At 39.0% G+C, this 23,735-nt stretch overlaps 1 protein-coding gene across 1 annotated transcript; it reads left to right on the top strand.

The window, feature by feature from the left end:
• Window positions 1-11,196: 11,196 nt before the first annotated feature.
• LOC113782375 (uncharacterized protein K02A2.6-like) lies at window positions 11,197-12,791 on the top strand. Its single transcript, XM_027328269.1, has 2 exons — window positions 11,197-11,614; window positions 11,797-12,791. Exons 1-2 carry the CDS (start codon window positions 11,197-11,199, stop codon window positions 12,789-12,791), a joined length of 1,413 nt encoding a protein of 470 aa, XP_027184070.1.
• Window positions 12,792-23,735: the final 10,944 nt, after the last annotated feature.

Consider the following 23,735-nt stretch of genomic DNA (forward strand, 5'->3'; position numbering starts at 1 on the left):
TTTATAAGTATAAAAGATTCTCTAGTTTATAAATGGTTTATTCTCTCGAAATAATTCGACAATCCACTAAGGATTAAGGGTTAGTAAAAGTAGGAAATGTTTTACATGGCTTTCCTTTAAATACTTTTCTTTATAGGAGTGCGGCTAGTATTATTTTATTTAAAGTAAGTTTTCTTGCCAAGTAAGTCTCCCAAGCTTTTCACTAAAATTGGTGAAGCTCGTATTTTAGACCTTTTCCTATAGTTAACTATCCAAGTGCAAAGCTTAAAGAAAGAAAAGAATTAAGGTAAGACTTAGATTTTCCAAAAGCTATATATAACTTATTTACTATAGCTATCAAGGCTAGATTGAGCTAAGGGTAAATATCGAGTTGGAAACTTTTAGGCAAAACACTAGGTATAGGGTTTTATAATATAATACTAGCTGAAAAATATTTCTGGTTAATTTTGAACGCAGCTACTCGAGTTCGCAAGGTCGATACAAATTTCCACAGCTCCGATTCCGTTTCGAAGTCAAAATATGGATTAAAATATAGCAAATAATCACATAGCAAATTACTAGGGCTTCGTCAATCATTAGCCCTCGTTTTCAACAAGTGCATCTCTGAGTAAAATAAAATAATCAACCAACAATCCAAAGGTGGGAATTCATAGAGCCCACCGTCAACAATTTCAGCACATTATGCTTCGATAGAAAAGAAAATTAATTTCAGGAATGAGATGCAAATTTATTATCATTATAAGGTCAAACCACAATCATTAGCGTTACATTTTCCATGTATTTCCAAGAGTAATTTCCAGCAACAACTTGTAAATTCGAGAGGCAATTGAAAGAAATTTTCTGCTACACTTCTCGGCTATCCAAATTTTCCAGCAATTAAGAGTTCATGATTCCAACATTTCCTTATTCAAAATATATTATTAGGCTCTCGATATCAACATGCACTTACGAAATTAACCGACAAACATTTCCAGCTTATGGATCAAGCTTGAATAATATGTGTAAGCCTCAAAATTTCCAGCTTTACATGCATGATCGGAAATCAAAATTTTCCAGCAATTCGTTAGTCCCAATTCAACTTTTCTTTTGGTCACACATGGAATTAGGTGTTCAACTTGAACAAGCAAACACTTAACCACTTGATTAACGTTTCTAGCTCAAACTTCGGATGAGATTACCAACTACAACATCCTTAGAATCCGGAATTTATATCATTAGTCTTGGATGGTCATGCATGAGACAAAATTCTGTTTTCGCTTTGTTTCCTTGGTTATCCGGTTTAATTCTGTTACTTAACTACATGCAAAGCCTAGTTAACTTGTCATTAGCTGGTTAATCATGAATTTAAGCTCAACACAGCAAAATCAATTTAAATCAAATTGCAGTATCGTATTTCCAGCTCACAGCATTTCTTTTTCTCAAAACAGAATTTTTCTTGTGCTTCTTAACTCAACATCCAAGTGCGTAAGATGGGCATGCAAGGCTACAATCCACTTTTCAGTTAGCTAATCATGATTATAATTTCACACTGTCAAAATCAACCAGATCAGGGACAACATTTCTGGAGTTGGTCTCGGCAGAGCTAAGAAAATTTCTTGTTGCGCATAACAGATTTCTTTGTTCCTAAATTCATCATCCGAGGATCTAACATGGACATGCAAGGTGGTAAACAGTTTAATTAGCTAGTAATTAGTTCATTAATTCCCAACATAAGCTCGGTTTATGTCAATTTAGCAGATTAAAGTTGCATTATCAAATTTCAGCCCACGGACATTCTGTTTTCCTTAAACCAGAAATTTCCCCAAATCTTTGTTTCATCATCTATTCGCACCAAATCAGCATGCATGGCTATAATCCAGTTAAGAAACTAGTGATTAGTCAGACAAAACATCCACGCATGCCCAGATTACTTTAATTAAGCAAGATTAAGTCTGAAATTCTGAGTCGGCCTACGTCCATTTCATTTTCTTCCAAGTCAGATTTTCTTTTGCTTCAGTTCAACATCCGACTTCACAACATCACATGCATATCAATAGATAGCTTCATCTCCTTTTAGCTAATCATAGCTATAAGTTCCAGAACAACAAACTGGAGCCAAGTGAAGCTGCATTGTCCAAATCAATCCTCGGCAGTCCAGTTTTGCTAACATCAGAATTTTTTCCTTTTCTTATTTCATTATCTTACACTAACTCCTCACATGCAAGGCCACAGATGGGTAAATCTACCTCTAATTAGTTGTTGTAGGTCCGAAATTTACCTCAGTTGATCGCTCAACTCACTCACAAGAAACTGGAAAATTTCCTGTTCTCCCTCTCGGCTAGCTCACGCGTTCAGAAGTTGGTCCAGGTTTTGGTGTTGCAGGGTTGTTTCGGCTGGCAAAGATGGTTGCAGCTGGTGAGGGAGAGGTGCAGAATGGTTGATGGGTTCTCGGGCTTCCTCCTTTTCTTCCTCAGACCCACGGTCAAGAACGGCAACAGCAGCTCGCGGTTGGACAGAATGTTGCAGCTCTCAAATTTTTTTTTCTTCTTTGCTCCCGGATGGATCTGTTCTCCCTCTCTCTCTGTTTTTCGATATGCACGAGATGGAGTTGGGGTGCAGTGAATCTGATGTGAGGTTGCGGTTGTATTGTGGAGAAGAGAGGAGTGGTGTTGCGGTTTTAGATTGGAGATGGAGTGTAGAATTGGATAATTTCTGCATTGGCCGAAGGTGGGGTGGCGACGTAAGGTTGTCCAAAAGTTTGGTTTTGGTGGTTGCATGGATATTTTGTGAGGTCGTGAGGGTAATTTGGTCTTTTTACTTGCTCTCCTAATATCCACTTAAGCCCCTAGTTCTAACTTAGCTCCGAAAATTATCCCCAAGTGTGATTTGAACGCCTAATTATACGCTAATCTTGCAAGGCGTTGATTACCGAAATTTTTACGTCTTAAGTATGTTTAGAATACTTGTATTGTTTTTATCTAGAATTTATCGGTTGCATAATAATATTAAGGTTTCTATCTACACTTAACCTTATTCGAAATTAAAATTAGTTATTGAAAATTAAGGAATTATTTTTAAGGAGTAAACTTAATATAACTCAAGAATTATTACTTTTGTATAATAAAACCGAATAATTCAATATTGGCACAGTTATATTATTTATTTCATAAAATTTATCTTTACACTTTTATTTCAAAACAATTAGTTACAAGACTAGAATTCAAAGAAATTAGTGATTAAATCAGTGAAATAGTTTACCATCGAAATATGAAGTTAATGTAACAAAACTAAGAAGTTTAGTAGTTTAGCACAATTCTTTTATTAGTATTTAACGTTATTCACTAATTAGGACTAATTATTGAAATTCAAGAAATTAAGTAAAAACAATGGCACACTCAACGTCAAGAATTATTACTTTAGCTTGGCAGGAATTAAAATAATCTAATGTTTTGCACAATTGAATTATTTGTAATCTATAATAAATTATTTTTGCACACTTATTTAAGATCAAATAATAATAAAGTTTATTAAAAATATAAAATGCACATAAAATTTATTTCTACGCACTTATTTAAAAACAATTAGATTTACTGCTATAATTTATTAAAGAATTAAAGATGCAAATGAAATACGCACTAATATTTATATATATATATATATTTTTTTTCAGGGTTCTCACACGCCGTACTTTGAGGAAATTTTCCGCATGACTGGATGCTCGTTCGCCGCTATTGTCAATAAGCTTGAGGAATATGACGACTTTGTAAGAACTGGGAAGATTGTTAATGTCTCTGCCCTCAAATCGCAGTTGGATGCTTTGCAAGGACAAGGGAGTAGTGGAAAAAAGCTGCAATTTAAAAAGAAAGAGGGGGAAGCTGCCTTCATCTGGGAACAAAACCCTACACCAAGACCCAGATTTCAACATAAACCAACATATTCACCACCTTATCCCTACTATCCAAGTTCTCACCCTGTCTATAATACCAATATCTCTTACCCCCGACCTCGCCCAAATTACGCCAACCCGCCTACGACCCCTTTTCAAATATCTCAACCAAATTTTCAACAAACTCGTCCACGTCCTACTTACAGCCCGAGGTTTCCCCCACCAAACAGACCCACCTATAATTATCCCCAACCTACTGACACCTACAATCAAAATCATACCCGAACATTCACCAACCTAGGCAGGCCTTTGGACCAATTGTATGAGCAATTGAAGGCTGCCGGCAAAATAGGCGCGATTCCCCCTCCATCTTATCCTTATGGCATGCCGGCTGGGTACAATCCACATGCTATTTGTGCTTATCATTCAGGAGCACCTGGTCACTCCACTGCCAATTGCCGACTCCTCAAGCATAAAATTCAAGACATGTTAGAAGCAGGGGAAATTGTGATTAGGAAAAGAGAAGAGCAAGGACCGAATGTGAGCAAGAATCCCTTGCCGGAGCATGCCGATACTGTTGGAGTTATCATGGATAATGAGGAATTCGAAGAGCTTGTCTGAAGTATGTCAAATGAGACAGAAGTGTTTGGGATAATGGATCAACCTTTTGTGATAGAGGAAGCATCATATGAGGAAGACAAAAGGCCCTTCATTTTAGACCTAACCCCATCCGAAAGTGCGGCTTTAGAACCTGTGGTAATTGAATTCCCAGAACAAGTGCCGGTTGTAAGTTTACGACAAGTGCCGTGGAATTATAGTGAGCCCATTTTGCAAATCGGGGGTAAACAAATTTGAAGAAAGAAGTGTCTGCTGTTACAAGGTTAGGAAAGATTACAAGTTCATCCACTGCCAGCACCCCAATCAAACTAAGCAACCATGAGCCGACTCCGAAACCCGCAGTGACCGAAAGAGAAGCATGGGATTTTCTCAAAAGGCTTAAGAGAAGCGAATACAATGTGGTTGCACAGCTGAACAAAATGCCTGCCCAAATTTCCATCTTAGACTTGCTTTTCTCCTCCGACTTGCACAGGGATGCGTTACTTGAAGTTTTGACTCAGGCTCGGATTCCCAAGGATATTTCGATTGACAATTTCTCGCACATAGTCAGAAATGTATTGACTGCTAAACAAATCACTTTTTCTGATGAAGAGCTGCCTGCGAAAGGAACTGGTCATAACAAAGCCTTATATGTAGCTGTGAGATGCAATGGGAAAATGTTGCCTAAAGTATTGATCGACAATGGGTCCGCCCTCAATATTTGTCCTTGGAGCATGTTGGTGAAGTTAGGGCTGCAAGATGTTAAATTAAAACCCTCAGGGACCGTAGTTAGAGGATTTGACGGAGCCCAAAGGGAGTCCATAGGAGAAGTAAATTTGGTGGTCGAAATGAGGCCCGCTCAATTTCAGATAGCCTGCCAAGTTATGCACTTTCCCAGTGTCTATAATGTTTTACTTGGGCGGCCGTGGATTCATAGCTCTGGTGCTGTGCCCTCTTCCTTGCATCAAGTATTGAAATTTGTGATGAATGACCAGCTGATAACCATTTTTGCTGAAGAAGATTGCATTGTAATCGCCGATTTCGAGCCTGAGGAGGATGGTAACCGAAACGCTTCAGTGTCTTCTTACCGTACGGCTGATATTGTCTCCGTGAGTTGGATAACAAGTGAGGGTTCAAAAGACGAAATGGTTTTGCCAGCAGCCAGTGTTATGATGGCCACGAAGATGATTCGCGGAGGATATGAATTTGAAAGGGATTGGGACGCAATCTACAAGGCATTCTGAAGCCCATGGAACTCATCGAAAAGAAGGACCAATTTGGTTTGGGATTTCGTCCGACTGCCAGAGATATACAAGAGATGAAAGCACGCAAAAGGGCAGAAAAGGAAGGCAAGCAAGGTGCTTTAGACATTCCGCCACTACGCTATACCTTTCCAAGGCCGACTGAAGTGGTTACATCTGAGTTTAGTCCAATTGATGAAGTGGAGACAAGTCTGACTCAATTGTTTGTGGGAGCAATATCCGAAGATGGACCATCAGATGATGCAGAATTTCCAAACATCCCCGAAGGAGCTATACACAATTGGGCTGCCGAGTACCTCCCCGTACGAAAGGAGTTTCGGTAAATCTAAAGGGGGTTGTCGTTTACTAAAGTTCATGAAAACTTTTTCTTGCATATGTAAGAAAGCACCTTTTGCACTTATGCTCTTAGCTTGTTTCCGCTTTGATTTGAAGTTTTATGAAAGTGCATAATTTGTTTTTATCACGTTGTTCGTTTATGTTTTGTTTGCTTATTGTCTCAAATTTCTTAATTCTTTCAGATGACCAGAAATAAAATTATTTGACCCTTTGGATATCACTGTTCTGGAATCTGATGATGACAATCTCTATATCACTCACGACTTTGAAGTTATGGAATCCGAATTTCAAAGCGAGAGTGATAGTGAGGAAGTATTTGATTCTTTTTCAAAGGATCTTGAACAATATAAAGAGAAATTTAAACCGAACCTGGAAGAAACAGAAGTTGTTAACATTGGTACTGAGACTGAGGTTAAGGAGATACAAATCAGCATTCATTTGAATAAAAAGCAGAAAGAAGAGATGATTGAATTTTTGTCTATGTTCTGAGATGTGTTTGCATGGTCTTATGACGATATGACTGGCATTTTGACTGATGTAGTGGTGCACAGATTACCCACAAATCCAGATTTTCCACCAGTAAAGCAAAGACCCCGTAAATTCAAACTAGATATGAGCCTCAAAATAAAAGAGCAAATTGAAAAGCAGCTTAAGACTAATATTATCATTGTATCCCATTACCCTGTTTGACTCTCGAATCCTGTCCCTGTTCCAAAGAAAAATAGAGAAGTGCGAGTCTGTGTCGATTATAGGGACCTTAATAAGGCCAGCCCTAAAGATGACTTTCCTTTGCCAAATATCCATATCATTCTAGACAACACTACCGGACACGAAATTGAATCTTTCTATGATTGTTTTGCTGGGTACCATCAGATCTTAATGGCTGAAGAGGATAGAGAAAACACTGCTTTTATCACCCCTTGGGGGACCTTCTGCTATCGAGTAATGCCATTTAGTTTAAAGAATGTCGGAGCTACTTATCAAAGGACTATGACTACTTTGTTTCATGATATGATCCACAAGGAAATGGAGGTCTACGTGGATGACATTATAATCAAATCCAAGAAAGCCGAGGACCATCTGATTGATTTAAGAAAGTTGTTTGAAAGGTTGCGAAAGTACAACTTGAAGCTAAATCCTGTAAAGTACGCCTTTGGAGCACCAGCTGGTAAATTGTTAGGTTTCATTGTCAGCAAGAAGGGCATAGAGATAGACCCGGTAAAGATCAAGGCAATTCGAGACATGCCAGTGCCAAAGACACAGAAAGATGTGAAAAGTTTTTTAGGGAAGATTAATTTCATTGGGAGATTCATTGCCCAATTAACCGCCACGTGCGAGCCACTGTTCAAGTTGTTAAAAAAGAATGTGCCGTTGCATTGGAATGAGGAGTGCCAACAAGCTTTCAACAAGATTAAAGATTATTTGCTACAGCCTCCGGTTCTAGTGCCACCCAAACCGGGCCGGCCTTTGATCATGTACTTATCTGTGCTCGACGGAGCAGTAGGGTGTGTTCTGGGGCAGCACGACGACTCGGGAAGGAAAGAGCAAGCCATCTACTATCTTAGCAAGAAGTTCACGCAATATGAGGCTAATTATTCATTTATTGAGAAAAGCTGCTGTGCATTGGCCTGGGCAGCTCAAAAATTAAGGCATTACCTGTTAAGTCACACCACCTATCTCATCTCCCGCTCCGATCCTCTGAAATACCTCTTGGAGAAGCTGATGCCAACTGGGCGCCTGGCCAAATGGCAGATGATTCTTTCAGAGTTTGTGTGAGGCCCCAGTCCGTCCGTAAGCTGATATGAGGGTTATTCGTAAATCGGTGGGATGGAATTCGGGTTTTAAGGCTAAGGAGTAAAACCCTAACCTCGGTTAAGGTTGAAAACCCTAGTTTATTTTATTAGAAAGTTTAAGTGGGTTTTTTTTTCTTTCTTTATCGCCCGCCTTTTCTACATTTTTCTTTACTAGAACTTTCCCCAGATAATTCTTATGAGTAAATATAGGTTTTAGATGATTTTTCTAGTATCGGTTAGTTTTTGAGAAATTAAGGATATATAACGGACGTGGGACCCGCTAGTGCGAAATGTTCGGAAAAATTCGGCCAATTAGGTTAAGTTCCGGACACTGGGTGAAATTTATCGGGTGTTAAGAGATAAGTAGCGGTTGTGATGCGATTGATGTGAGAGAGAAAAAGGATAGAGATGCTTTAAATGGAGTGACAAGTGTCACTATCTCATTGGTTGGACTTGTTGGACAACTATTCACTTTTTTGACTTTTTACCATTTAGTTAAAATATCTCAAAAACTTACCAAAAATTCACTCTTTCCTCCTCCCTCTTGGTCGGCCATCTTGAACAAAGAAGAAAGAAAACTCTTCCAATTTCTAGCTTCTATCTAGCTCAAATCTTCCAAAACAATCACATAAACTTGTTTCTACTCCATAAAATCTCTTCATTAGGTGTTCTTTAGTAGTTTGGTGAAGTGTTTGGAGAAGCTAAGGTGTCAAGCAACTCTCTCTCTCTTCTTTTACTAGGTGAGTAATGAATGAACCTTCTCCTTCATCTAATGAAGCTTAATTGATGCCGAGTGATAGTTAAAGTGAAGAATTTTGTGGTTATTTCTTGCTTTTGGATGAATTGATGAAGTTTTCAATTTATTGGTGATTTTTCTGGTTTAATATGATCATGATGGTGTGGCTATCTTTGATGATTGGAAATGATGTTTAATAACTCTAGTAGGTGTAAATGATTGATAATTGCAATCAATTTCTGTTTTGGAAGAAATTCTGGAAAATTAGGGTTCTTGGTTCTTCATTCTGTCCGAAATGTTTGGTCCTAGATATAGGCCGAATTGGCCTTTTCTTAAAAAATGAAAGTTCTAGGTATTGATGTTTTAAAGGTGCCTGTAAAATTTCAGGTCAATCGGAGTAGTGTAGAATGAGATAAGCCGAAATTACTATTGCTGTTCTGGGTTCATCAGGATGTTAGAACTGCGTCTGAAATGGGTTGTTTTGCCTGGAATTGTTTTGGATTTGGGTGTTGAGGTATTCTGATGAAATGTATCCCTGTTTCTAAGCTTTCGGATGGCTTTGGAATTTCTGGATTTGGCCTTGTGTAGGCTGAGTTATGATGTTTGTACTAGAATACGGTTTGTGAACCTGTTTTGCGATTCTGGTATAATTTCTTGCATTTTTGACCTTGTTACCTTCAAAACTGGACAAAGTTACCTTCTTCAACATTGTAGCCCCTTAATTCCTGAATATTTCTGTAAAATTTCAGGTCAAACGGATTAGCGTATTCTGAGTTATAGACAGAACACTCAGGCCTGTTTTAGACATTAGTTTGTGTACGTTTTGAATTTCAGCTTCTGACCGTGGGTTTTCCGTTTTGATCCCGTACGATCTGGGTGTCAACTCCTTCGTAAGAAATGTAGATCTTGGTCTCAGCTTCGAAACGGTATAAAGTGCGTCGAAATCCGAGTTCCGTAGCTTCCGTTATGACCAAAACAAAATTGATCGTCAGAACTGCCTTGTATCTGGACAGTTCTGACGGGTACTTTGGCACTCCATTTTCGTTCTGTTCTGAGTGGATTCAGGTCTTGGCCAAAACATCAAAGTTTTAGCCTTATATCTCAGCTTTCTAATGCCTTTTGAATTTCCTGATTTGGACTTGTGAGCTAGAAGTTATGGTCCAGTAAACAGACCCTGTCTGTCATTCAAAGTGCAAACTTCTGGTACCGTTTTCCATGATTTCGACTTGTGTTGATTCGGATCTAGTTTAAGGTGTCTTCATGAGAATCATAGGCCTTCCTCATAGCTTCGAAACGGTGTCTCGTTCACCTTGATCCGAGATTCCTAGCCTAACCTTTGATCAAAACGGTTTGAGATGGCCGATTTGGCCGTTTCCGTTTGCCGTTCCGCGCGAGCGCGTGTGCCGATTTTTGCCGTTTTGCTTGTTTTGGATCTGTTAGTAGCCGTTTGTGATATAATATGGTAAAATCGTCTATTTCAGACAGTGGTGAGCTAGGCGGAGCCGGTGGGGCCCACTACTAGCGAACACGCGCGAAGCGATTTTGCTTTAGTACTACTTTTGGTATTTTGAGTAAGTATTCAGGCCGCTCTTGTGTATTCGTTGCTTATGTGTTTCGATTTGTATGAAGAGGGTACCTAGGCGAGGGTGTACTTTATCGCACTCGACCTAGACCCTAATCTGCGCACATATCTATACATGGCTTGTGTATATGAGCAATTTTGGAACTAAAACCCTTGAGCTTGTGGCTCAGGGTAACTTTTGAATAATTTTGTGAAATTTGTGAGTTTGGGGCTGATCTCAATACCTCGAGGGACTATTCGAGCCGGTTAGGGCTTGGTCGAAGTCAGTCCAACTTGGATTGAGGTCACCAAGTTTGTGAATCCGATTCACCGAATTGTGAACCAAGTTTGTGACCCGAGCTTGTGACTCAAGCTCAAGTTTGTGATTTCGTTCGCCCAGGCAAGTTTGTGAGGTGACTGGCCAGTGAGGGTGATAAGGTGTCCGGTGGGTGTACAAGTGAAGTTCTACGGACCTTATTTATGGTCGACGGAGTGTCGACAGGAGATCACGCATGGCAAATGACTTGGCTTTGAAGCCATATGTATCCTTATCATGTGATGTTATTTTTCTGCTTTTGCTTTACTCCTACTGTGTAAATGTGGTTACGTGAAATTTACGTTTTTACCCCTGTTTACTTACTAAGCTTCTAGCTTACCCCGTTTCCTTTGTTTTCCTTAGCAGGGGACGACGCGGGGAACTTTGGGACTCTGCCGTTAGTATAGTTAGGTCTCGTTTGTAATAGTTGGACAGTTAGGATGTTTGCTTTTGTTTTGGTGGTTTGTATAAGGACCCTCCTTAGGTTCTACCTTCTACTGGTTGTTGTTATAGTATATTAGAGAGGTTTGACTTGATGCTTTTGAAGATGTAAATAGAACTTGTGGTGGTTGTATATATTATAGACAGTTCTCTTTTGGTTTACTATCATTTTAGTAGTTTTGTGTTTCGAGTCCTGGCGCGAGCTAGGCAGGCGGCCCGCCGATACCCTAGGGTTCGCCCTTGGGAGAAGGTGGGGTCGTCACAGTTTGATATTGTTTTCACTTCGCAAATGGCCGTCAAGGGACAAGCTATAGCTGATCATTTGGCAGAAAATCCAAAGGACAATGACTATCAACCGCTCCATACCTATTTCCCTGATGAAAAGGTTTTATTTGTCGCTGCCGTGGAAGATATGATCGAGCGGTGCCCTGAATGGAGATTGTTTTTCGATGGTGCAGCTAATTCTTTTGGAGTCGGAATAGGAGCAGTTCTTGTATCCCCGGAAGGGAAGCATTACCCTGGAGCTACTAAATTGCAATTTGTCTGCACAAATAATATGGCCGAGTATGAAGCATGTATTTTTGGTCTTAAAATGGCTTTGGAAATGGAAGTTAAGGAGTTAATAGCCTTCAGTGATTCAGATTTACTCGTGCACCAAACATTGAAGCAATGGATAACCAAAGATTCAAAAATCTTGCCATACCACTGTAATTTGCTCAATTTGGCTAAACAATTTCAAAGTTTGGAATTCAGACATCTCCCACGAGCCCGAAATGCATTTGCAGATGCCTTGGCCACCTTATCTTCTATGATACAATATCCAGACGAATTAGGAATCGAGCCTATTCGGATTCAACTCCAAGACAAGCCTGCTCATTGTTGGGCATAGACAAGACATCTGACAAAAGCCCTTGGTACAATGATATTAAGGAATTCATCAAAACCGGGTCTTACCCTCCAGAAGCTAGTGCAAATGACAAGGGTTTCCTGCGCAGAATGGCCTCAAAGTTTTTCTTAAATGGAGAGGTATTATACAAAAGGACCTCAGATTTGAACCTCTTAAGGTGCATCAATGAAGATGAAGCTCAATACATGATGAAAGAGGTGCATAGCGGTGTCTGCGGACCTCACATGAATGAACATTTGTTGGCAAAGAAAATTATGAGAACCGGGTATTTTTGGCTTACAATGGAACGCGATTGCATAGATTTTGTCCGGAGATGTATTAAATGTCAAGTGCATGGCGACATCATACGCGCTCCTCCCACCGAATTGCACAGTATGATTGCCCCATGGCCCTGCTCGATGTGGGGTATGGATGTGATTGGCACAATTGACCCTCCTGCTTCAAATGGGCATCGATTTATATTGGTGGCAATTGAGTACTTCACCAAATGGGTCGAAGCGGAATCATTCAAGCACGTGACAAAGAAGGTGGTGACGAATTTCTTAAGAGATCACATCATATGCCGATTTGGGGTGCCAGAAACTTTGATTACAGACAATGCCAAGAATCTCAACAATGACATGGTGGACGGGCTATGCGAACAGTTCAAAATCAGACATCGCAACTCTGCCATTTATAGACCACAGATGAATGGAGCCGTGGAGGCCGCAAACAAGAATTTGAAGAAGATCATCCGTAAAATGACTGAAAGGCACCACGATTGGCATGAAAAGCTCCCTTATGCACTATTGGCATATCAGACCTCTATCCGAACATCAACTGGGGCAACCCCCTACTCGCTCATGTATGGAATGGAAGCTGTGCTACCTGCTGAGGTCGAAATCCCTTCATTGCGGGTTCTAATGGAGACCAAGTTGGAAGAGGCTGATTGGATAAAGCAGCGTTATGAACAACTGTCCTTGATTGATGAAAAATGACTTAATGCTATTTGTCACTGCCAATGTTATCAAAAACGCGTGGCCCGGGCCTACAACAAGAAGTCCATCGGCGTACATTTGAGGAAGGTGACCAAGTACTAAAACGAATTTTGCCAGTACAGGATGAGGCAAAAGGCAAATTTGCTCCAAACTGGCAAGGGTCATTCATTGTTCAAAAGGTATTACCTGGCTGAGCACTCATTTTGGCAGAGATGGATGGACGGACATTCCCTCAACCTATCAACTCAGACATGTGTAAGAAGTTCTTTATTTGATTATGCAAATTTCTTTTAGAAGTCACGCAAGTAACGATACAAAAGTCAGGCCATCTTCCTTTTCAATCAAAACATTTCATCCCTAGTCATCCCCTTTGAGCCATCAGAACAATAATTTTCGTTTGGCAACCCCTGAGGATTGCAAACCCCACACTGGGACAAATTTATTTTGAAAGAGAGTGATCGAAAATCGAGAAAAAAAAAAGAAGAAAAGAGAGAAAGAAAAACCACACTGGGGCAAATTTAGTTTTCTAAAGAAAAATGCAAAAGTAAGGAAAATGCAATGAAAAATGCAAAGAGAGAAAATCCAATCAAACTGGGGCAAAATTTTCCTCAGTTTTCGTTCAAAATTGGAGATGATCTCAAAATGATGCAATCTCAGATTAGTTCACACTTTTCTTTAAAAATCTTTGCTTTCAAGCCTCAACTTTCTTGAAAACACCCCACCTGACCTCATTACAAAAGCCCAAAGTCCTGGCTTTCGTCACTTGCTGCATTTCTATTAGGGATTTCACTAATCAACTGGCAAGTGATGTCCACAATGCCTTCGCCTAAACTTATAAGGGAAGAGCATTTTACTGATGCCAGCGATCTTCAACTCACACTCCTGAGTCAATCATGGTCGAGCTTTTCCATTGTTCCTTAGGTGAAAACCCGAAAGGGCACCTCAAAAAAAAAAAAAGAAGAAAAAAAGAAAGAAAAGAAAAAACAAAACAAGAAGCAAAAAAGGTGGGGGCAACCTTGGTGAAAACCCGAAAAGGCGCCAAGGTAGGGTTCTGCAATGAGCGAGCACGAGGAGGAACAGCTGGTGACTTGGTTCATTTGGATTTCTTTTCGTTTTGTAACACTTCTGTCAATATTGGATTCCGGAACAAAGATATCTAGAGATTCGAATGTGACATCTGTTGGCCAAAAGCTGTGTCTCACTTTGAATAAATATTCTTTTGCAAATACATTCCTATGAAGTTCATTTTTCCTCAATTATTTGTATTCATGACATTTTTATGGGTTTAAGCATGATTGGTTGTGTCTGCATTCTTTTGCATGACATGTGAATTTATCTTACATACATCATTTTTTTTAATCATTGAATTTTAATAAATGACAATCCCCGTGATTTGTGCAAAGCATACCTTGGATTCAGTCATCTTTTGGAAATGGTCGTGATTCAGCAGGGCCCGCTGCACAGATCTCATAATATGGCTAAAGGCATACCTGGTTAGTCTGGGAAAATCGAAAAAGCTTTGGAGTGAGAAATCCAACTAAATCAGATACCACAGCCAAAGTTGACAAAGGCATCAAAAGACTCATGTTTACACGATTCTCAAAGAGAACCGGATCAAATTATGGTGGCAATTTCCTTATTCTTTCCCTTTTGCAGAAAAATTTCATGCATAGATGAAAACAATCACATCTCGCACTGGGGTCGGTACCAGAAAGTTTTCCAGCAAACAAAGGCAGATCGGAAAAGTTGCAAGCAGGTTTGATCAAAGGCACAACAAAACGGTAAGTATACTGGAATTTTTCCAGATTTTGAATTTCTTGTTTCGGGTCAGTCCCGATTTTAAATTTCTTGTTCGGATCAGTCCCGATTTTAAATTCTTGTTTCGGGTTAGTCCCGATTTTAAATTTCTTGTTCGGGTCAGTCCCGATTTTAAATTCTTGTTTCGGGTCAGTCCCGATTTTAAATTTCCTGTTCGAGTCAGTCCCGATTTTAAATTTCTTGTTCGGGTCAGTCCCGATTTTAAATTCCTGTCTCGGGTCAGTCCCAATTTTAAATTCTTGTTTCGGGCCAGTCCCGATTTTAAATTTCCTGTTCGGGTCAGTCCCGATTTTAAATTCCTGTCTCGGGTCAGTCCCGGTTTTAAATTGTCTGTTCGGGTCAGTCCTTTTTTTAAATTTCTTGTCTGGGTCAGTCCCATTTCAAAATTTTGTCAAAGGGGTCAGTCCCCATTTCTAAAGCGTCCATCGTTCGAGATGTTCGCAGCCAAATAACACAGGTGAATATTTGGTGTCTACTTCTTTGTCTCAAGTTTTTCCAAAATCAGACAAAGAGGGGCAAACTGTAGACACCAAATTTTTAAATAATTTTCATCCTATCTTTATTGTTGTTTTTAGTGATAATTCTTATCTATTGTTATTTGTTAATTTTATGATTTTATTTTTATGATTTTGGTTTTAGACTTTTAGCGTTTGTATAGCATTTTAGATTATTTTTATTATTGATTATTGTATTTTAGTTTTTATTTTGTATTCGTTTTGGCCCTTTCAGCTGTTTATTTTGATTGTAAGACTTTTTAGCATAAATTTGTCCAAAGAGAAAATTATTCATTCAAAAATTATATTTTTTATTTCTTTAACTGTTTATTAATTGAGAAAAAGAGGAAAAATCATTAATCAAATACAAGACAAATCTTAACCTTTTGTTTTATCTTTTGTTCCTAGTTTTTGTTCATTTTATTCAAGTTTTTTATTTTATTTTAGTTATTATTGTTTCGTTATTGTTATTTAATTAAATGAGGAAAAAGAGAGAAAAAAAAAGAAAAAAAAAGAAGAAAAACAAAACCATCAGTCAAAATTAAATTTTTAGGGCATTTCATTTGTTTGAATCTTATTTTTATTCGACTTTTACTGCTTTATTTGTTAGAAAAAAAAAGAAAAAAAAGAAGAGAAAAATGAATGATGAAAAATGAAAAATGAAAAAAACAAGAGAGCTTCTGCGATTTTCTTGCATTTTGTCTATTAAAGGCCACGATCAATGGCTAGGAGGGGGGCTGGGTGTTGGAATCATTTAGAGCCATGAAGATGAACTTTGAGGGTTTTAGGAACCTAGGGGTTCCCATATAAAAGGAAAGAGAGACGGCAAGAAATGGAGAGGCTGGTTGTGACGACCCCACTTCTCCCAAGGGCGAACCCAAGGGTATCGGCGGGCCGCCTGCCTAGCTCGCGCCAGGACTCAAAACTTAAAGCAATAAAACTAGATAAATCGAAAGAGCACTATATCCAATATATATACAATCCCAAAAGTTACATTTACATCCTCAAAAGTCTCGAGTCAAACCACTCTAATACACTATAACCACAACCAGCAGAAGATAGACCCTAAGAAGGGTCCTTATACAAACCACCAAAACTAAAACAAACATCCATACAAGCCAATCTAACTATACTAGTGTACGAGCCAAAAGTCCCCGCGTCGGCCCCTGCTAAGGAAAACAAAAGGAAAGGGGTAAGCTATATGCTTAGTAAGTAAACAGGGGCGAAAGCATAAATTCACGTAACAACAGTTACACAGTAAGAGTAAAGCAAAAGCAGAAAAGAACAACATCATATAATAAGGATACGGGTGGCTCCAAAGCCAATTCATGTGCCATGTATGATCTCCTGCCGACACTCCGTCGACCGCAAATAATAGTCCGTAGAACTTCACTTGTACACCCACCGACACCTTATCACCCTCACTGGCCAGTCACCTCACAAACTTGCCCGGGCGAACGAAATCACAAACTTGAGCTTGAGTCACAAGCTCGGGTCACAAACTTGGTCACCTTCTCGGTGAACCGGATTCACAAAATTGGTTCATAACATGAACCTACAAACTTGGTGACCTCAGACTAAGTTGGACTGACTTCGACCAAGCCCTAACCGGCTCGAATAGTCCATACAGGTCTTAGATCGGGCCCACGAACTCACAAACTTTGCAAACTTCACAAACTTTACTCGAAAGTCGCCCCGAGCCACAAGCTCAAGGGTTTTGGTTCCAAAAGGTTCATATACATATGCCAAGTACAATTATACATTCAAATTAGGGTTTAGGTCGAGTGCGATAAAGTACACCCTCGCCTAAGTACCCTTTTCACATAACTCAAACACATAGCAAAGAAAACACACCAAACTGGCCTGAATACTTACTCAGAATCTGAAATAGCAAAAACACGAAGTCGGATCGAAATGAACAGCTAGTAGTGGGCCCCACCAGTTCCGCCCAGCTCACCACCGTCTGACATAGAAGATTGTGTCACATAATATCGTAAACGGCTATTATCGTGCCTAAAACAAGCAAAACGGCAAAAACGACACGCGCGCACGTAAATATGACGGACGGAAACGGAAACGGCCGTTAGCGGAAACGGCAGATTTGACACTCGTTTCTAGTTTACTCATAAGTTGAGCTACGAATATCGGATTAAGGCGTATGAGATGCCATATCGAAGCTTAAAGGATGAACAACAACTGTTATGAAGACATCCAGAACTGAAACTGGAGGCTTCAGTCCCAAATGAACCAAACACAATCACTTACGAAATCTGGCCAATACACAAATGGTCAGTTTTGAGTGCAAACTGTTGTCCACGCTACACATGGTCAAAAGAGGTGAAAATTGGTAGTTAGATGGTTCATTCCAAATGGAACAACTTTCATGAAGGTCGGCAATCCAAATTCGGAACGGAAATTGGTCATCAGGACCAAAACAGATCTGACCAGAAAATGGTCATTTTCACGGGCAGGCCTTATTTGCTCGGCTATATCTCAGGTTTTATAAATCCGATTCATGAAATTCCAAGGGCGTTAGAAAGCTCTGATATAGGGCTATAAGTTTGGTGTTTTGGTCGCAAGCCCAAACAGCTTGTAACCTAGTCAAACGTGAAGCCAAAGCTCCAGTCATAAACTGTCCGGATATAAAACAGTTCTGACATGCATTCTTATTTCGATCATAACTCGAGCTACGGGACTCGGATTTTGATGCACGTTATAGCGTTTCGAAGCTGTGACCAAGAAATACATTTCTTATGAAGGAATCAAAATCCAGATCGTACAGGATCAAAATGAAAACCCCCACGGTCAGAAGCTGAAATGCAAAACGTACCCAAACTAATGTCTAAAATAGGCCTGAGTGTTCTGTCTATAACTCAGAATACACTACTCCGTTTGACTTGAAACTTTACAGAAATATTCAGGACTTAAGGGGCTACAATGTTGAAGAAGGTAACTTTGTCCAGTTTTGAAGATAACAAGGTCAAAAATGCAAGACACTATACCAGAATCGCAAAACAGGTTCACAAACCGTATCCTAGTACAAACATCATAACTCAGCCTACACAAGTCCAAATCCAGAAATTCCAAAGCCATTCGAAAGCTTAGAAACATATCTACATTTCATCAGAAGACCTAAACATCCAAATCGAAAGCAATGCCAGTCAAAACAGACGAGTTCAAACGCAGTTCGCACATTCTGATCAACCCAGAACAGCAACAGTAAAATCGACATATCTCACTCTACACTACTCCAAATGACCTGAAATTTTGTAGGCACCTCTAAAATGTCATTCCTTACAACTTTCATGTTTTGAGCTAAGGCCAATTCGGCCTCTAACCCTATGATCCAAAACCGGACAGAATAAGAGGTGATAAAACCCTAACTTTCCACAATTCAATCCAAACCCAAAATTGGTTACAATTATCACTAATTCACACCTACTAGAGTCTTTTCCCCTCATTATCAACCATCATAGATGACCACAACAACACATTCATATTAAACCAGAAAATTCCTCAAAAATATAAAAACTTCACCAAATCACTTCAAATCAAGAAATAAAGCACAAATATCATCACTTTAACCACTACTAAGCATAACTTAAGCATCATTAGATGTAAGAGTAAATTCACACACCACTCACCTAGTAACAAGAGAGGTAGAGATGTTGGCCACCTTAGCTCTTCAAACAAGCTTCACTAAACCACTCACTAGCACCAAAGGGATAGAGTTTATGGAGTAGAAACTTGATCAAGCACTTGGTTGGATGATTTGAGCTAGGTAGTTACCAAGATTTTGAAGAGTTTTCTCTTCCTTTTTAGCTCAAGAGGGCCGGCCACCAAGAAGGTAAGAAATGAATGAATTTTGGTTAATTTTAGGATATTTAACCAATTGGTCAAAATGTCAACAAAAATGAATAGTAAATCTTAAGTTACTTCCAATACAATGGTGACACTTGTCACCTCCATTAATGCACTCCTATCTTTTCTTTTTCCTCTCACATCAATCAAATCACCTCCTCTACCTATCTCCTAACACCCGATAAATTTTACACAGTATCCAGAATTTAACCTAATTGGCCGAATTTTTCCGAACTTTTCGCACTAGTGGGTCCCACATCCGATATACGTTCTTATTTTCTCAAAATCTAACCGATACTTGAAAAATCATCTAAAACCCATATTTACTCATAAAAATTATCTGGAGAAAGTTCTAGTAAAGAAAAATGTAGAAAAGGCGGGCGATAAAGAAAAGAAACAAAAACCCCACTTAAACTTGCTAATAAAATAAACTAGGGTTTTCAACCTTAACCGAGGTTAGGGTTTTTTCTCCTTAGCCTTAAAACCCGAATTCCATCCCGCCGATTTACGAATAACCCTCATATCAGCTTACGGACGGACTGGGGCCTCACACTGGTGACGGCTGGGAAGGGGAGAGAATAGAGTAAACAGCGGCTGGGGTTTTTGGGAGTGAGGCTGAGAGTTCTGACGACGAGGGAAGAGAGAAACCAGAGAGAGGGGAGACGGCGGATTAAGAAAAGGGAAGAGAAAAACCAGGGAGCGACCGAGAGAGAGTTGGAAAAGAAAAGAGTGGAGCGTGAGGAGGTGTTCTGTGACGGCGGAGGAAAAGGAAGACAGCGGAGGAAAAGAGGTGGCTGCGAGGAGGAAAGAGAGTAAAGGCTTCATCTTTTGATCACATCAAGCCTCAGTTTGAAAACTAAAGGTTGCGGCAGGTCTCGTTGATCCACTGCGGAGCTCGATCATCCCTCAAGGTAACTTTTGTTCTCTTATCCTCCTCTGCTTGCACATACTCCTCCTCCGTAACCAAAAGTTTCGATCCTTGATTCTGTGCTCATGATTTGTCTTCCTTTTTTCAGTTTTTTTTCATTTTTCCTTGCGTTGATTGATTCAGATTTTGGCTCCATATCACTGCATCTGAGTTCTTTTTTTTATGATTTGTTGGGTAGAGCTTTACTGTTTTTCTCCTGGTTAATAACGAACTCAAGATTTGTGGGTGCTTAATCTGGCATTTGGGCAATAGGTTTAGGAAGGCTAACTTTCATGGTGATGTTTCTGTATTTTGGAAATGTTCAGTTTCAGATTTTCGTTAGAAAAATGCAGTCTTGCTTGCGCTAGTTCAGATGTGCTGATTTCCTTGCTTGTTGCCGTCATTTTGTTGTTTCTTTCACTTTCTGTTTTGCGGTCTTTTGCATCTCGTAATAGTTTAGTGTACGGGTTTGGTCTGTTTTCTTTGGTTACGTGATTGGGAACTTTTGTTGTTGGCTCCTGATGATATCACTGTTGGTTCCATCAGGAGCTCATTTCATTTTCCTTGCCTTTGCGATTTCCATGTTATTGTCCTTTGTGTGATTTTTCAATGGCTGAGGATGTTCATTAGAATGGGTTACGGTTTCTAATGTATCTCAATTGATGAGTTTGTTGGTTCTAGTTTGAGATGGCATGAGACATCTGGGTTGAATGAGCTGAAAAATTGCAGAAAATGAACCCAGCAGATCGTAGTCTTTTAGATTCATATGTTCTCGGCTATTGTGTGTTTTCTTCTAACAAGGATGAATTCATGTTTACATGAGTGATAAAGTTTAAGGGTTTTGGGAATAAATGTGCTGGTTTTGGTTGGAACTTTGTGAGTGTTGCTTGAATAAGCTTAAAATGGCGGCTGGAAAAGTTGTAAAAACCCAATGAAGAAGATGAAGCTACGTAACATGCATGAAGTAATTCTGATTTTACGCTTTAACCCCCCCCAATTCCCATCTAATGCTTTTAAAGCCTAAAATTGGGAAAAATCAATCAGATTGGCCCCTTTAGCTTCTTTAATCTTTCGATTGGGTCTTTGTTTATCTTAATTGGTTAAATATGAGTAGTTTACTTTCCTTGGAATGCTTTGAGTGATTCAATTTCGTGTGATTATTCATTAATTAAAGTGGTACCTTGACATTTTTATTGTTTTGGAGGGTAAATAAGTAATTTCGCTCCATTAGGGCCCCAACTCAAGGGAGGTACACTCTATCCCTTATTTTTTTACCTTACTTGACCCTATGTGCACCTTATGTGATTTTATGTGCTTAATTGCATGCTTTTTGAATGTTTTTATTTTATTTATTTATTCGCTTTAGTCGTCTTAAATTTCGTATATTTATTTTAGTTCATTTTGATTATTTAAAAGGCATTTAAATGCCAAGTTGTAATAGTTAGGTTTATTTTATTTATTTTCATTTCCCCCCGTTAGATTGAAGTAGGCCCCCCTCAAATGTAATAGCTAGGGTTTTATTCGCTTTCTTTTTGCTTGTGTGATTTGCATGCTTGCGTGCTATGTGTTACCGCTTTCTTAGGGTCTTGCATCTAGATATCATGACTATGTGTTATATATTTATGTGATATTATGTGTTTATTCGCTTTATTATGTTTTTATGAGATTATAATTAATGTGTGACGTTATCACACTAGTCCAACGCTAGTTGTGATCCATTTCGCGATACCACACTAGTCCAACGCTAGTTGTGGTTCCTTTGTCCGATTTCTCACTAGTCCAACGCTAGCGAGAAAATAGAAATAAGGGCTAGTCCAACGCTAGACCCTTAGGAGCCCTTCGAGCGTTAGATCATGATTGTGTGATAAAATCACTTCATCTCATGCATGTTTTTCTACTTTTAGGGTTTTTTTTATCATTTTTGCATGGCATTCCCCTTATACGTATATCTCTTTCCCATATTTCCCCTTATACGTATATTCCTTACCCATTTGTATGAAAACATGACATTAGACGTGCATTCCCATTTAGGTATTAGAACTAGGCTAGTACATTTGCTTGATTAGATTAGGGAATAACCCCTTGAATATGGGATATGGACGAGTTTGGCTTTCTAGCCTTAGCACGATCGTATTCCCTCTATTAAAGGAAAAATTAAGTCACGAATATTAGTCCCCCGTACCCGACATGATGCACTCCTTTAAGACATGTATATTTCTATAATTATTTTATCCTTTTTCTTTTCTTGGAGTCTCATATTTTTTGCATTATTTGTGACTTCTCCAAAGAGTCACTATTGGGCGTCACAATTAATGTGATTGGCACCATTCGAGCTTTGAAGAGAAATTTCGACCCCCGATGCCCCCTAGATCTAGGGTTTGCATTCATATAGCACATTCAAATGTGATAAATCTTTAGGTAAAAATAAGAAAATCTTTTGACTAAATCACGCAACTAGCCATTGGCAAGGTCGAAAGGGTGCCTTGGATTTTTATCCTTGCCTTCCATTTCTTCAAATGTGACTCCCAAACCTTTTTCTTTGATTTACGTAGACTAGGAGTCGTTTAAAAGGGGTTTTTTCTACTTTTTCCTTTGAAAAATTCATTTTTAGGTGACTTGGTACACCTTAACTCATTACCAAGTGGCGACTCCGATTTTTATTTCAAAAATCCTTTTTAAACTATAATTTGGGCCCAATTCGTCGCATTACAAACCCCATTTAGGCCCTTTTTCTTTTCAAATCAAAAGTCTTTTTTTCAAATCAAAAATCAAACCAAAATTCACTTTTTAAACCATTTATTTATTTTTCTATAAAACATGGGGCACGACACAAAAGAGCTTCAAATCCACGATTTTTCTTGAGCTAAGGAGGACCGAAATTTCTACCTTGAACATCTAGGAAAGTAAGTGACGATCAACCTTGCAAATCTCGACTTATAGAAGTTGTTTAGCACTTATGAGTTCATAATTTCTTATGGGTAGCTTTATTTATGTTAGAAATTTGGTGTGTGGGCTCTATGAACTCCCACTATGGTTGGATGGATTGATTTGTTATTTTTTGATGATATTAATGTTGGTTTAGTGCTTAATTTAGTTGAATAATGTTGTGTTGTTGGTGGAAACTCAAAGGGGAGTGAAGGTGAAAATTTTTCCGATTCTGCCCTTGTGAATTTCGTGCACTTTAGTGCAAATTTTTGAGGTTCTAATGACTTGTTCCTGATGTATATATGTATTATAAGTTGTGTACAAAGTTTCATCAAAAAATAACGTGATTTGGTTGGCCAAATGTTGTGTTTTCGGAAATCAGCAAAACTGGAAATTTTTCCCGTAACTGCTCTGGCAGTGTTCTTGTTTTGGCTATAACTTTTTACTTCGATGTCTAAATCGAGTCCATTTATGGCAATGTAAACTAGACATTCCCAGCTTTCCAATGGTATAAAATGCACTTTCTGGTTCCACCTGAGTCGTCCATACCAATAGTTTAAACATGACTGTCCTGTTTCACATCTACACTGGGAGCTCTGTTTTGAGCAGCGAATTGATGCTCAAATGTGAGCTAGTTGTGGACAAATTTTGAAAACTATTTCTTCTAAAACATTGTAGCCTTATGAATCTAGTTTTCAATGCCACTAACCACGCTCAATTCCGAGTTGAATTGAGTGATTTATGACCAGAATTCGAAACTGACTTTGTGGGAGAAAACCCTCATGTTGGACAGATTTGTAACCAATTTTGATTTGAGACTTGCTCTTCGAAATTCTTGGTTTAAATCACCTACCAAATGTATCTTGGATCCTTATTAGACCTGGTTAGCATAAATGAGACATGTTTTAAGCATTTTATTGGCCAAAGGTTTGAGAAAAA

The sequence above is a fragment of the Coffea eugenioides genome, chromosome 9 (genome assembly GCF_003713205.1).
Source record: "Coffea eugenioides isolate CCC68of chromosome 9, Ceug_1.0, whole genome shotgun sequence".
NCBI classification, from domain to species: Eukaryota; Viridiplantae; Streptophyta; class Magnoliopsida; order Gentianales; family Rubiaceae; genus Coffea; species Coffea eugenioides.